Source organism: Cucumis melo, chromosome 6, assembly GCF_025177605.1.
Source record: "Cucumis melo cultivar AY chromosome 6, USDA_Cmelo_AY_1.0, whole genome shotgun sequence".
Classification (NCBI taxonomy): Eukaryota; Viridiplantae; Streptophyta; class Magnoliopsida; order Cucurbitales; family Cucurbitaceae; genus Cucumis; species Cucumis melo.
The window spans coordinates 412355-425840 of record NC_066862.1 but is presented as its reverse complement, the minus strand read 5'-3'; the positions used below and the strand labels follow the sequence as shown (position 1 = coordinate 425840).

The following is a 13486-nucleotide window of genomic DNA, read 5'->3' as shown; positions in this document are numbered from 1 at the left end:
AAAGCTCTATTAGCACTCTTATACAACACACACAACTTGACTTGTACTTAACAAGTAAATTAACCATTAAAGTTCTTGATCTCACTACAATTTCTATGCAGCAACGAATTTTCTATTTTGCAATCTCGTCCCGATTCCAAGATCCCGTCATATGTAGGATTAGGTTGTATGTACTAGAAGCCAACTTTAATTTAAAACGCCCATTAAAATATCAACTGAAATGATCTAGCAACAGAGTATGGAATCCAGATTATAGCATGCCACCAACCAGATGCAACAAGCATAGGTACAAATCAGAAAACTGGAAATTAACCAAACCATACCGAGAGGGAATACGACATATAATTATAAGATATATTAGACAGAAAAGATGAAATCAAATCACATTCAAATCAAAACTTATCGCAAATTTGTTACGGACGTTCAAAACTACGTATCTGTAAAATAACAATCGCCTCCTCGGGCATTAAAAAAGAGATAATAAACCTAGAACAAAACATGCGATGCCAAATCTTAACCTAATCAAACAAACTGAATCCCATATCATCGTCACTCTCTTCCTTGGGTTCTTCCTGCAATTTACAGAAGTAATCACAGTATTAGTACCATAAAATCAAGCTTTCACACCAAAGAAAAATAGATTATATATGTCGATCCTAGCAACGAAATTGGGTATTGCTTACCTTTTTCTCTTCCGGTGGAGGAGCAGCTGCGGCAGCACCTCCAGCAGCAGCTCCGCCAGCTGGGACAGCAGCAGCGACTGCAGCACCGCCACCAGCCCCAACATTGAGGATCAAATCTCCAATGTTACGCTTCTCAGCCAGCTTAGCAAAGAGACTGTACCAGTAAGACTCCACATCGCTAACATTAGCTGCCTTTACAAGCGTAGCAATCTTTTCGGCCTGTTTAAAGAACACATTTTCAAAAATCTTATTTTCTTATAAATGATTGCCAAACAAGCGCTATCATAGAAATCTAAAACAAAATAGTAATCGTAGATTAAAACAAAATTCATAAACAGCCAGAAAAAGAATAATCACTAAAAAAAGATCTAAACCGTGGCGCATATTTTTATATAAAATTTTAATGTACAGAAAACTAAACAGTTACATAATTTATCTATTGGTAACCACATTGCGCAAAATACTAAGATAATCCCGACATGCACCCAATGACTAAGAACAACACAAGATAATAACCAACTAATTGCTTCGATCTCGAAAGTAATGAGTCAGGAAGAAAATAAATATTGAAGGAGGGTGCGAAGATTAAAGAGAAGCATACAGTAATAGGGATATTGTCATCGTAGAGGATGAGAGCAGCGTAAGAGCAGGCAATTTCTCCGGTCGACATTTTTCACTGCGCGTTCACAAGGTAGCGAAATCAGGGAAGAAGAAACGCAGAAGAGCAACAGAAATCACGAAGTATTAGGAATTGAAGAAAATCGAAACCAAAATCGAAACAAGAACAACAGCAGAAAAGTTGAGGGGAAGAGAGAGATTTTAGACCAGATTGAAGTGGACGTTCTTCGTTCTTCGTTCTTCGTTCTTCGCTGCGCTCAAGGGACGTTCTAGGGTTTGGGGAATGACTCAAAATTGGGTTTTTATTGAAGCTTCAGATGTGGGCTTGGATTATCTGTTTGGACAGGCCCAAACATAATACAGGGCCCAATGGTAGCCAACCTAGCTGTAGCTGGTCCGAGAGTGTTGAAATTGTCAACTCAAAACAAATTCTATAATAACTACTCTTTCCATCACTTCTCTTCTCTCATTCATTCTCAAATTAAATTTCAATTATAGCTTTAGTTTATTAGTAATTTACCAATCTCAATTCGTATCTAATTAAGTATATCAATATTCCTCAAATTACACTTGTTTCAGGATATTTATACATAAATCACTCATTATTCAAAATTCAATCTCAAACCTAACATTAGTGTATCAATCTTTTATCTACGTACATTCAAAAGGGTTACCAATAAAATAAAATAACTAACTATTATAAGTTTATAGTGATGTAAATGGAAAATAATATTTTAAAAGATCACAAATGAATAAGAATTCAAATTAAGTCCGCAAATTCAAACAGATGTAGGAGCAGCACTTTGTTCCATTTGGCATTTGATACCAAAAATAGGAGAAGAATAGTATTACTATTTATGGTTTAACACGAACCAATCATGAATTAACAGTTAATTTTAGTTTCGAAAGGGTAAAAAACACAGTTAATTTAAACAAGCAATAATTAGTACGTTTGAATTTTTTTGTGGCTACAATAACTTTGAATGATTACGGTGGTAAAGTTGCTTCAAAGCATCTTCTAATCAAAAATATTTTATGTTAATCATGTTCCTCTCTTCCACCTTCCACTGCATGTATCATTTAAATCCCTCCACTTACCATAGTATAATTAGACCTCCAAATTCAAATCTTATGCAATAAGTTAATCATGTCCTAAAACTTAAATATTCGCCTCCTTGGTTCTATCATCTTCATTTCATTATAACATTTTTCTTATGAACATGATATTGAAGTTTGTTGTGGTGGTAATAATAATAATAATTAAGGATTAAAAAAAACGGTAGACAAGTCATAATTAACCACGGCCTTAATCAATTAATAAACACCGACAAACTCTGGTTGGTATTGAATTTTAGTAATTACCATACATCCATTTAATTAATATTTACTTGATGACACCAAAGTAAATAAGAAGAAGGGGGGAATGGAAGAAATTTGTGGTCAAAACGAAGAAGGAATATTGGGTTGTTTGAGTGGGAATGTGGATGATGAAAAAGACAAAAAAGAAAAAAGAAAAAAAAGGAAGAGATTTTAGTTTAATTTAATTAGAAAGGGTAATGGATGGGGCCATACACCATCATAAGCAGAGCAGAATTTGGAATTGTTTATTTAGAAAGGAAAGCAAAGGATGGATTGTTGCATGAGGTGAGGTGAGGTGAGGTGAGGTGAGACGAGGGGTTGCCTCTTAATTCAACGCTGGCGCTTCTATTTGAATAACTAAAACCTCCTCTGCTCAAAATTAATATGCGTCCTTCCATCTCAATGCTTAGCTCTGTATGTAAAACAGTAAATTCTAAATCGTGAGGCTGAGGGGGTGGGCTAATGGGAAATTGCATATTGAAAGGGGCAGGTGCAGGAGGAAGAGAAGCAGAAGTAAACAAAATGGTGAAAGTAGTGACGGTTGGTGGGGGAATCATGGAGTTGTATACGCCAATAACCGCGGAGTGTATTACGGGTGAATACCCAGGGCATGCCATTTTCAAGAGCCGAAGCATATTCTCGGAGGCGCTTCACCACAAAGAGGAGCTTGAGGGCGGCCAAGTCTACTATCTCCTGCCCCTCAACCAATACATGCCCAACCATAACCACAGTGTATTATCCACGCCGTATCGGATGTCCACCGCCGAGTCCCAAACCAAGCCAGATCATGTATTGTTTCCAAAGTACAACAACGCGGGTGTGTGGAAGGTCAACTTGGTGATTTGCCCACAACAACTTTCACAAATTTTGTCTCAACATAATCGCACCCAGGAGTTGATTGACAACGTCAGGACCGTAGCCAAGTGTGGAAACGCCCTCGAATCTGCTTCCAACTCCGACCATTCCAGCGTTGCAGGTAGTTGGAAGGATAAACCCCACTATGGATTCAAATGATTTGTTTAGCATTTTATATATACAGCATTAATTATGTCCTTTCCCTTACTTTGTAACATATTATATTTCTTTAGTTGCTCTCTCCCTCTCTCTCTCACACACAGATGATCTTCTAGATCGTTTTGATTTGTGTTTTAGCAATTCAAAAATCGAAATTCCTTAATTAGTACCAAAGCAACTATAAGAAGAAAGGGTGGGACTGGTCCAACTTTGTAAATAGTTAATGCTAAATATTGATATGTATTAAAATGAAGGAAATTTAAAGTGCTTGTAAGAAAAAAGAAGAAACGAATAATGATGAACAAGAGTGAAGTTGAGTGGGCATGGTGGTTAGTGTCTTGCTTCTTTCTTTAGTCGTCTTTGTTCTGTAAGTTGGTATAACGTTTAGCACCAAACCTGAATAGCTCAGGTAACCCAATTAATCACCACCCTTTTCATTTGCGGGATAGATGAGGTTTTGCAACTTTGACCTACCTACCTCTCTTTTCATCCAATAATACCACCAGAAATAGATTTTTAAAGAGAAAAAAAAGAAAGAAAGAAAGAAATCGAACTTTATGGTGGGGAGTGGGAGAAAAGCCAAAAAGGATCGAAGAAAAGAAATAAATGTGGAAGAGGAAGTAGAAATACGTACGTTGATGAAGAATCCGAGCCTTCCTCTTCGCTTTCATTCCTTTTGGCCAAATGCTAGGGTAGGAGGTACCGCAAGCTCCCAAATTTGGGAAATGGGTCTTCAATGCAAATTCCCCATTTTTTTCAACTTTAACTTGGGAAACCAAATGCATGTGACTTCGACGACTTTATTTGGGCTGAAATTTTCAAATATTCATGTGTGTAATTAATTCTCTATATTTTCCTCTTGGTTTTTAACCTATAAGTATTTCCCATTATTGTATTTCTCAAATATATAATGTATTTTACTTTATCAATCTACTTGTATTAGATATGTACATTTAAAAAACATCTCCAATTTTTCAATATTTTGTACTAATTTATGTAATTCCATAACATTATATATTACTATTTTCTCTGGGTATACATTGTTCAGTATAGACTACGTACTTATCCTGAGATATCAGTTAATCAATTCTACTTATCTAGTTGTACTATATAGCTTTGTTTTTTTTTTTTTTTTTTTTTGCAAGTCTACATTTGAGATGAACTTATTGATCTTTGTTCATGTTTCAGTCGATTCAAAATTGAGATTCCTTGGTACAACTTTTTAAAGAAAGGGCGGGAGTGGTCCAACTTTGAAAATAACGCACGTACATATTTGATTTATATATCAAAATGAAATTGATTCCCAGTGCTTGTACAAAAAAATAATCTGGTTTGATCCTAGCTAAATAGTGTGTGAAGTTGAGTGGGGGCATCGGCAGTATCAACGATGACGGCGGGAAGCTGTTTCAGGAGTGTTGGTTGTTGGTCGGCTTCTTTCTTCAGCCTTTGTCTCTGGTCTATTAGTTGGTATAGCGTTTAGCACCGAACAAGCCTAGTTAAGGTTGCCAATTAAATCACCATTCATTAACTATTAACTTGGAAAAAAAACTTCAAAAACTAATGTTTAAAAGGATATTCGCTTCTTCGACCCTTCTCATTTGCGCGATCAATGAGGTTTTGCAAGTTCACTAGCTCTTTCTCCATCCACTACCACCAAAAAGTTAAAAGGAACAAAAGCATGACAAAATTATGATGTGGATAAAAGCCAAAAGGAATTGTAAACAAAGATGTATTATTTTGAAGATAAAAAAGAAAATATGGAAGTGGAAATATGTACGTTCTTCCTGATGTCCTGATGAAGAATCCGAGCCTTGTTTTCAATCTCTTCCTGTCATCAAGAAAAAGAGGAACAAACAAAAGCCAACTTATTCTAACTATTCATTGTTACATATATTCTATATTAGATATTTAGATATTATAAAGGGAGGAATTTATTATTTTATTCATATTAACTAAACTTACAACAGTGGGTCTCTGGAGTAGACCCTTCTCCATCTTTTCCTTGAGATCCCGGCAATCTTCCTACATTGAGAAAATCAAACGTAACTAGCCTTAAGAGTTCAAAGAAGCTTAAAATAAATAATGGGCTAGAGTTGTATAACAATTTACAAAGTATGGTATGTCTACCAAGGGCATAACTAGACACTTGACCACATTGTAGGAACCCAACCTTTCTCCTTTCTATAATGAACGTCATACATGTCATATATATATATATATATTTGGAAATGAAATGTGGGGCTGACAAAATTCAGAATTAATTAGCTAATAGGAATTGGGCTCCACCCATAATCTAATTTAAGTATTATAATGTTACATTTAATTTAGCATAATATTATAACACTAAACAAGCCTTCAAATTGAGAATGTTATTGATTGGGCAATTGGTAAGTTAAGCAGTTTGGTTACCTCAGTTAAGTCAGAATCAGAGAGCATGGAAATTGGAATATTGGGCAACCTCCAAACATGCAACACAACACTCTTTCCATCTCTGCTTGACATTTTGCTCACAGCTGAGGGACCACAAATCAATTGACTAATTAGTTAACAAATCCGCAAAAGCGAACAACTAAAATGAAACATATATTAATTATGCTTTATTCAACCTGTAACTTGCAAGAGCCGTTGAGAAATTCTCCCTTTAGATTGAAGTTGGCTGGAATTTGTGTCCATGATCTTAACAAAACTTCCCACCACCTTGTCCTCGAAGCTTTCAGGTTGTTTTAGAAGATCCTCCACTAAGCTCCTCCTCAAGTAAACGAGATTGATGTTATGGGGAACCACTGATGCAAAGGTTGGTTTGTCCTGAGAGCAGTTCGATGTTTTGTAGTGCTTGTTCAAAGCAGTATCCCCGTTAATTTGTGGTTGGTCCGGTTCAGAACGTGATCTGTTGTCCCCAATGCCATGATTTTCATTATTGTCGTGAAAAAAATGTGGCCCCAAGAGAAGATCAATGTGCTTCATAGATATAGTGTTCTTCTTGAAAATGAGATGCAGAAGTCTGTCACAGATGACTTTCTTGTTATTTATGGGATGGATAAGGTCATTCTGTTGAACGTACTTCAAGATGATGGAGCTCACTTCGGATGGAGATAGCTGCTTGGTTGAATCCACGCCAAAGGAAGTGAGAAATTCAATGAGAGGTTTGGAACCCCAACCCAAGAATTTGTGTGTATTATTATTATTGGGCTTGGACTTGGACTTGGACTTGGAGTTGGTGTGTTCATGTTGAAGAGTATTGGGCAGCCGCTTTGGCGTTGGCGTTGGCGTTGGCGTTGGGATGAAGCCCTTCATCCGGCTTCTGGCCTTGTTGGAGGAACGGGTTTGTTCCACAGCGACGAGATCGTGCCTGCTTATCCCTTCTTCTTGTTTGACAATGTCCCAATACTCTTTAAACAGGCACTCGTGTGTATCTCTGTCTTCGAAATCCACAGCTTTCTACTAGTTGCATTGGGAAGAAAGAATTAGAAACGAGTGAATTAAGGAAGTTGGAAATAAAAGAGAATACCTTGGAGAATGAAAGTTTCTCAGCAAGACGAACGAGAGTCCAGCAGTCTGAACAGAGGCCTTTGCTGGGTCGCAAGTGGATAAACTTGACAGATTCGATACAGTTGTTGCAGAAAGAGGTTGGGCAACAGAAGCAGTGAAACTCGGAGGCTTCTTTACAGGAAGAACAATGATGGCAATCTGAAGAAAGAAATGTATATATATATATATATAAAGAATGTTTGGAAATTGGTAGTAGAAAGCAGAGGAATGGAATGGTGGGGTGAAGTACCGCAAGTCCAGTCTTCTTGAATAAGAGAGGTGGTTGGGGTTGGGCAATGGTAGTCGGAGTCGAGACCGAGGCATTCGAGATGGTACACCTTTGAGCAGTTGCTGAAAAGAAAAAAGAAATGATGAGATCATGCAGAGAATGTGATGGGAGGAAGGGCGGGGCATAAGAAAAGAGTGTGAAGACAACCCATTGTTGCAGAGAATCAAATCTCCGCCATCCTTGCAGACGAAGCACCAGTCCTCTGCTTTTGAATCTCTCTCCTCCATCTTAGCTCTTAGCTCTTAACTCGTAACTCTCAACTCTTAACACACACACACACCACCAAGATGATGAAGATGATCCTTCTTCTTCTTCTTCTTCTTCTTCTTCTTCCCCTAAACGCTAAACTAACAACTTTTCACAATCCTCTATTTAATTGTATTTAATGTTATTCTACTTGATTTCTCCCTATTCATTAATATTTTCCTTTTATTCGTTACATTTTCTTTTCTTAATTCAACCACGCCCATAACAATCATCACCTTTCTTGTTTCTTTCTTTTTTTTAACTCTTCACCTTCCCTTCTATCACTTTTCGATAATATATATATACATATATTTTTTTTATTATTATTATTTTTTTTTTTTATCTTTTCAAATATTTAGATTTTTTATTATTTTTTTAGGATCAAATGTTGAGATTTTTAAGTATCTATATATTTATTTACTATTATACCATAAATATTTTACTAATAATTATCAAATTTATTCCTAATTTGAACTACATGACTTTGGATTTTTTATGATTCAATATTATGTGATTATGTTTTCAATATACTTAATTAATTTTAAATTTTAAACTTCATTTATAAATTTATCCGCACATAAATCACATTTTCATTTTCTTTATCTTTATCTTTTTCTTTTAGTGGACATATTTTATGTTTCAATAAGAAACTTGTTGATAATTAGTGTTTGGGTAAATCAAATTTAAAGGATGATTTGTATTAGATTTCTTCCCAACAATTATCCATTTTTTCAACTAACAAATCCCTATGATTTGGTACTTTCAGATATAATAAAATAATATCATCCGCCTTCCATCATACATTATTAAAAATTATTATTAAAAACAAATTTGCTAAAGTATACTATAACTCAGTGGGATATGTATTGAGATGTCTAAGAGTGTAAATGCTAAATCCAGACATTAGTATCTATCGGGATACGTATTGAGATTGAGATGTATACGTATTGGTATTGGGATACGTAACTAGCCCCCCAATTCTGTACTCGATTCTTCTCCCAATCTCCTTCATTCTCGTCTTCTGCTTTTCTGCAATCTTCTTGAGCTCGCCCATGGAGTTTAATAATAATAAGGGATTTTAATGCCTAAAACACACTTAACCTAATATTGATAAAATTTTCATATATGTCCCTCCAATTTATACAAATGTAGGGTCCAAAAAAAACCAAACTACCCATCTCTTTCTATTAATAATATATTAAAAAAATTAAAAATAAAATAAAAAAGTAGAACAAGATTTGCATTTATAAGATATTATAATCAAAATTACCCTATAATTAATTTTATTTTGTTCAAAAAAAAATTCATTCCGTTCCATCTCTTCCGACGGCGAATGAAAATCGATGATGTTTTACGTGGTGATGAAAATAATATTGATGATTTATTATACGTTAAATTTAATAAATAAAATATTTCTATATTAAAAGATATTTTATTTGATAATAATTACACATCTACCGTGATAACGTAATATTGAATACGATTAAAATATTAATTTTAATTATTAGGATAGGTAAGGGAGTAATAAATTACATAATAAATTTACTATAATGTAAATAAGGAAATATTTTGTATTTGATTTCAAAAATTATAAGAAGATAAAAAAAATTATTTTAGGACATTAAATTTTGTAGCTAGTTTTTCTCTAAATGTTTTAATAATAATAATAATAATAATAATAATAATAATCGGGCCATATTGTTCAGCCCAACTTCTCAAATTTTGATGAAAAGTAGATGGGCTTTAAGCCCAACGCTATGTATCCTCTCCCTCCGTGTATTCTATGCGTGCGTCTAGACATTTTCAATGTACTTTCTTACATTTTTTCTCTCTCTTTGAATTAAATTTCTCACCATCTATAATTAACTTCTATGTTTAGTTAAATGACGAAAATATCGTGAGAAAGAATTCCCATTTAAGAGAGAACTTCAAATTATAATCCACGGTGTACTCCAATTTTATCCCCAACCAACTCTAATATTCACAAACGGTGAGGTGACGGTTGAGAGATTAAAAAAATTCTAAGTAAATGGTCTCACCTAATTTATTTTATCACATATAAATTAAGTAGATTGATTATGAAGTTGTTAAAAGAATATTTCCACACGTTGTTATGATTTGTTCCTTATGTATTGGTAAAATTATGTGCGAGATAAGGTGTTTGAAGAAAGGAAGAAAAAATATCAATGTATTGATGGTAAGTTTTTCTTTGATCAGTCATGGAAAAACATATAGAAGAATTAAACACCAAGTAGACCGAACTTGACTTGAATACAACATCTATATTTATGAGATTAGGGGGGAGATATTAAAAACTACAATCTTATGTTTCTAAATTTTAATTGAAATAACGATAATGATAATAATAATAAAGGGCATTGGAGATATTTATTTGATTAATCGATAGTAGTTTAGTTTATATAGTTTAACATGAATAAATTGTTAAAGAAAGTGTGAATTGTTCTAAATTAAAAAGAAAGAAAGGAAAATGATTTGCGTGTGCCATGGAAACGAAAATGAGGAATGAAAACTCTAACTCTATGCACCATCGAGCCAAGGAAACTCTTTAACAACAAAATACAGCTCTTTTTCTTAAATACTAAACGTTATAATTACCGTGTATAGCAAATTTAGTAACAACAAAGTAAACACATAATAAAATCTGTATGATAAATGTTAATTGTTTATTAGACCGGTAATTGTAATATAGATTAAATATTTTGTTATATTTATAATTAGTTTAAAATGTTAGCATATAAATCAAATGGATGAGATTGAAATGGGACCAACCGAAGGTAGACAGGTAAGCAAACTGGTCTGACACCACACTTCCCGTATGTCAGAAGCACGTGATTAGCAATACATGATGCTTGTTTCTTTCAAACTGTCAAAGTAAGATTTGGAGAAACAAACCTTTTATCCACTTTGAATTAAATATTATAGTATTTGAATATTTATATTTATACCTAAAAAAGAGGATTGTTTTTGGGGAAATGCAAACCTGTGGGTTTCGTTTTCCCAAACAAACGAAGAAATGACTCTCTCTCTCCACTTCTCACGTTTTGGCCCCCTTTTGGGCTTCTTCTTTCCATTATTAAAATGTTTCATTCCATGTTTCTATTCAAACCCTATTTCTCCATTCTTTTTATTCTTAATCTCCTCCTATTTTACAAACTAAAAAAGATTCTTATTCTTCAATATCCATCCGTGGCTTCAGCTTCAACTTTACTGGATGGATGCATTTACAGCTGCATTGCATAATTCACGTCAGCCCTTTTTCTCTTCTTCTTTTTATTTTGCTTTGCATAATTCATATTGATCAAAGATGTGGGGCACCGCAGTACCCTATTCTAACTTCACCACACTGTCGCTCTTGGTTTGGGGGTCTGTCTGTCAATGAGTTGCTAATGAATGATCTCTCTCTCTCTCTTCCCAGCCACTCTAGTCTACTTGTAAATGCAGCGCTCTGTTTTTCATGGGCAAGAAGGGAGGATCCTCGTGGTTGACGGCCGTCAAAAGGGCTTTTAGATCTCCTTCAAAAGATGAAGATCACAAGGTTGGTTTTCCTTTTTCCTTATCGGTTTTATTCTCTATTATTTTCCCACTTTTATGAGTTTATCTTATGATCACACCTTTCTTGTTTTCTCCGCAGAAAACAGAAAAGCGAAGATGGGGTTTTAGGCGATCTACGAATCCGCACGACCCGGTCACCCACCAAACGCCCTCCAACCCATCCTCCGACGCGGCGCTTGCTGCGGCGGTGGCCACTGCCGAAGCTGCAATGGCCACCGCCCAAGCGGCTGTACAGGTTGCTCGCCTCACCACCAGCACCAGGCCTTCCAATCACGCCAGAGACTACTACGCTGCAATTCTCATTCAGACTGCTTTTAGAGGATACCTGGTATGTTTGTGCTACTAAAAAACCTCACTTTCTTTTTCTTGGGTTTACGTTGATTTGGGTCTGATTTACTCATGAAGGCAAGGAGGGCTCTGCGTGCGCTCAAGGGGCTCGTAAAGTTGCAGGCTCTGGTGAGAGGTCACAATGTCAGGAAACAAGCTAAGATGACCCTCCGATGCATGCAAGCTCTGGTTCGAGTGCAGGCCCGTGTGCTCGATCAGCGGATGCGACTCTCTCACGAGGGGTCTGGTAATTCCACACTCAGCGACCCTAGTACCGCCCTCGGATCCCGTTACCTTCAATACTTGTCTGACAGGAAGGAGTTTGCAATGAAACGTGATAGAAATCTCTCCCAACAGGTTCATTTCTTTTTCCTTCTCTTCCTCCTCTGTTTTCGTGTTCTGTTTCTGATTCGAAATTTCAGATATGGCGGAGAGGTCGAAGTCCGTCCATGGGCAGCGGAGATGATCTGGAAGAAAGACCCAAGTGGTTGGATCAATGGAATTCAAGGCAGGCATGGGAAAGCAGGGGAAGAGCTTCAACAGATCAAAGAGATCCAATCAAAACAGTGGAAATCGACACCTTCCAGCCTTACACTCGTACATCCTCCAACTTCCGAAGAATGGCCCAAAATCTACAAAGAACAAACCCGCATTCGGGCAGTTCCCCACTTAACCGGATGCAACAAAACGTATACTCTTTCCACCAGTCACCGGCCACACCCTCCCCATCTAAAACCAGGCCTATGCTGCAAGTCCGGTCTGCAAGCCCGCGTTTCGTTAGAGAAGACAAAAGCGACAATACATCCCAAACACCGAGCTTAAGGTCAAACTATTACTACAGTGGGAATTTGGTCCAACAAGGGAGGAGTGGGGCGAGTAGCAGTTATGGTGGTGAAGGCAATTGTTTGCCCAATTACATGGCGGCCACGGAGTCTGCAAAGGCACGATTGCGGTCGCAGAGCGCACCAAGGCAAAGGGCATCAACGCCGGAGAGGGAGAGGGAGAAGGGAGGAGTTGGGTGTGCGAAGAAACGGCTGTCATTCCCAGTTGCGGATCCAATTGGGCATGGAGTTTTGAGGAGTCCAAGTTTCAAGAGCGTGAGCGGGACGTACTTGGGGATGGAGCAGCAATCTAACTATTCTTCCTGCTGTACTGAGAGCCTAGGCGGAGAGATTTCCCCATCGTCAACCTCGGATCTAAGAAGGTGGCTAAGGTGATAGATGAAAAAACTTTGAATGCATTTTAGGATGATTAAAATCATTTATCTACTGAAACATAATTCTTATAATTCTCCTAACCCCCAGAACAGAGTTTCCCAGGAATAGTATGTAACATTATTTAACCAAGAGTCTCAAGACTTTGTTGTTGTCTCAAATTGGCCAAATTGGTCCACATATAAATATGCTTTGTTTGACCTGAACAGATCGTGGGATTTGGAAATTGTTTAGTAATTTTCAGTGTTAAAAACTGATTCTTGTATTTGGTCCAACAGAAACGTGGTGTGTTTTAATTGTGTTTCTATTGTTACAATAATCATACAACTAAATTGATATTTTGATGTGATCATTCTTCCATAATGGTTCTTGTGTGCTTCTCTTTTCCTTCTTTCTTCGTTTCTTATTATTTTTAATTTTTCGATGCCGTTCCTAACAAACTATTAAAAAAAATAATAATAAAAAAAAAAAAAAACAGAGGATACTTCTACTTTGCTAAATAAACTATTTACCTTGAAGGTTCATGGTAACTTAAAAGGCACATTTGTTGAGTAAGAATTCAGGATTAAATACCTAACTAGTGTAGTTTGCAGTCATAAAATATGTCCCAAGACTTTCTGGTTTTTAGATTATTG

General features: G+C 36.2%; 4 protein-coding genes across 5 annotated transcripts; 2 read left to right on the top strand and 2 right to left on the bottom strand.

Moving 5' to 3' along the window:
• Positions 1 to 357: 357 nt before the first annotated feature.
• On the bottom strand, positions 358 to 1656 carry LOC103483111 (60S acidic ribosomal protein P1-like). Its single transcript, XM_008439557.3, has 4 exons — positions 1509 to 1656; positions 1285 to 1359; positions 684 to 902; positions 358 to 572 (listed from the first exon to the last, which is right to left on the bottom strand). Exons 2-4 carry the CDS (start codon positions 1351 to 1353, stop codon positions 519 to 521), a joined length of 342 nt encoding a protein of 113 aa, XP_008437779.1. The 5' UTR covers positions 1354 to 1359; positions 1509 to 1656; the 3' UTR covers positions 358 to 518.
• A 1466-nt stretch (positions 1657 to 3122) lies between these two features.
• LOC107990386 (uncharacterized) lies at positions 3123 to 3674 on the top strand. The gene has a single exon (XM_017043458.2). The coding sequence runs from the start codon at positions 3123 to 3125 to the stop codon at positions 3672 to 3674; it is 552 nt and encodes a 183-aa protein (XP_016898947.1).
• A 1557-nt stretch (positions 3675 to 5231) lies between these two features.
• On the bottom strand, positions 5232 to 7718 carry LOC103483110 (zinc finger CCCH domain-containing protein 19-like). The gene is made up of 8 exons (XM_008439556.3): positions 7639 to 7718; positions 7453 to 7553; positions 7183 to 7361; positions 6281 to 7112; positions 6084 to 6187; positions 5637 to 5696; positions 5452 to 5502; positions 5232 to 5321 (listed from the first exon to the last, which is right to left on the bottom strand). The coding sequence occupies exons 1-8, from the start codon at positions 7716 to 7718 to the stop codon at positions 5232 to 5234; spliced, it is 1497 nt and encodes a 498-aa protein (XP_008437778.2).
• A 3009-nt stretch (positions 7719 to 10727) lies between these two features.
• On the top strand, positions 10728 to 13200 carry LOC103483109 (protein IQ-DOMAIN 17). 2 transcript variants are annotated; one of them, XM_008439553.3, is made up of 5 exons: positions 10728 to 11003; positions 11174 to 11293; positions 11390 to 11638; positions 11716 to 11994; positions 12060 to 13200. In XM_008439553.3, the coding sequence occupies exons 2-5, from the start codon at positions 11213 to 11215 to the stop codon at positions 12852 to 12854; spliced, it is 1404 nt and encodes a 467-aa protein (XP_008437775.2). In that variant the 5' UTR covers positions 10728 to 11003; positions 11174 to 11212; the 3' UTR covers positions 12855 to 13200. The 2 variants fall into 2 exon arrangements, with proteins under 2 accessions (XP_008437775.2, XP_016899127.2); XM_017043638.2 differs by having other exon boundaries at positions 10742 to 11293.
• The last annotated feature ends 286 nt before the right edge of the window (positions 13201 to 13486 follow it).

Bases quoted from the DNA above. Each gene is read 5' to 3' on its own strand.
- LOC103483110 (XM_008439556.3), bottom strand. From the start codon at position 7,718: ATGGAGGAGAGAGATTCAAAAGCAGAGGACTGGTGCTTCGTCTGCAAG. The intron at 5,697-6,083 runs GTAACCAAACTG...TTCTCAATGTAG, and splicing joins CTGATTCTGACTTAACTGAG to GAAGATTGCCGGGATCTCAA. The intron at 5,503-5,636 runs GTAAGTTTAGTT...TCTTGATGACAG, and splicing joins TACTCCAGAGACCCACTGTT to GAAGAGATTGAAAACAAGGC.
- LOC107990386 (XM_017043458.2), top strand. From the start codon at position 3,123: ATGGGAAATTGCATATTGAAAGGGGCAGGTGCAGGAGGAAGAGAAGCA.
- LOC103483111 (XM_008439557.3), bottom strand. From the start codon at position 1,353: ATGTCGACCGGAGAAATTGCCTGCTCTTACGCTGCTCTCATCCTCTAC. The intron at 903-1,284 runs GTATGCTTCTCT...TTCTTTAAACAG, and splicing joins ATGACAATATCCCTATTACT to GCCGAAAAGATTGCTACGCT. The intron at 573-683 runs GTAAGCAATACC...TGTAAATTGCAG, and splicing joins CTCCACCGGAAGAGAAAAAG to GAAGAACCCAAGGAAGAGAG.
- LOC103483109 (XM_008439553.3), top strand. From the start codon at position 11,213: ATGGGCAAGAAGGGAGGATCCTCGTGGTTGACGGCCGTCAAAAGGGCT. The intron at 11,639-11,715 runs GTATGTTTGTGC...TTACTCATGAAG, and splicing joins CTGCTTTTAGAGGATACCTG to GCAAGGAGGGCTCTGCGTGC. The intron at 11,995-12,059 runs GTTCATTTCTTT...TCGAAATTTCAG, and splicing joins ATAGAAATCTCTCCCAACAG to ATATGGCGGAGAGGTCGAAG.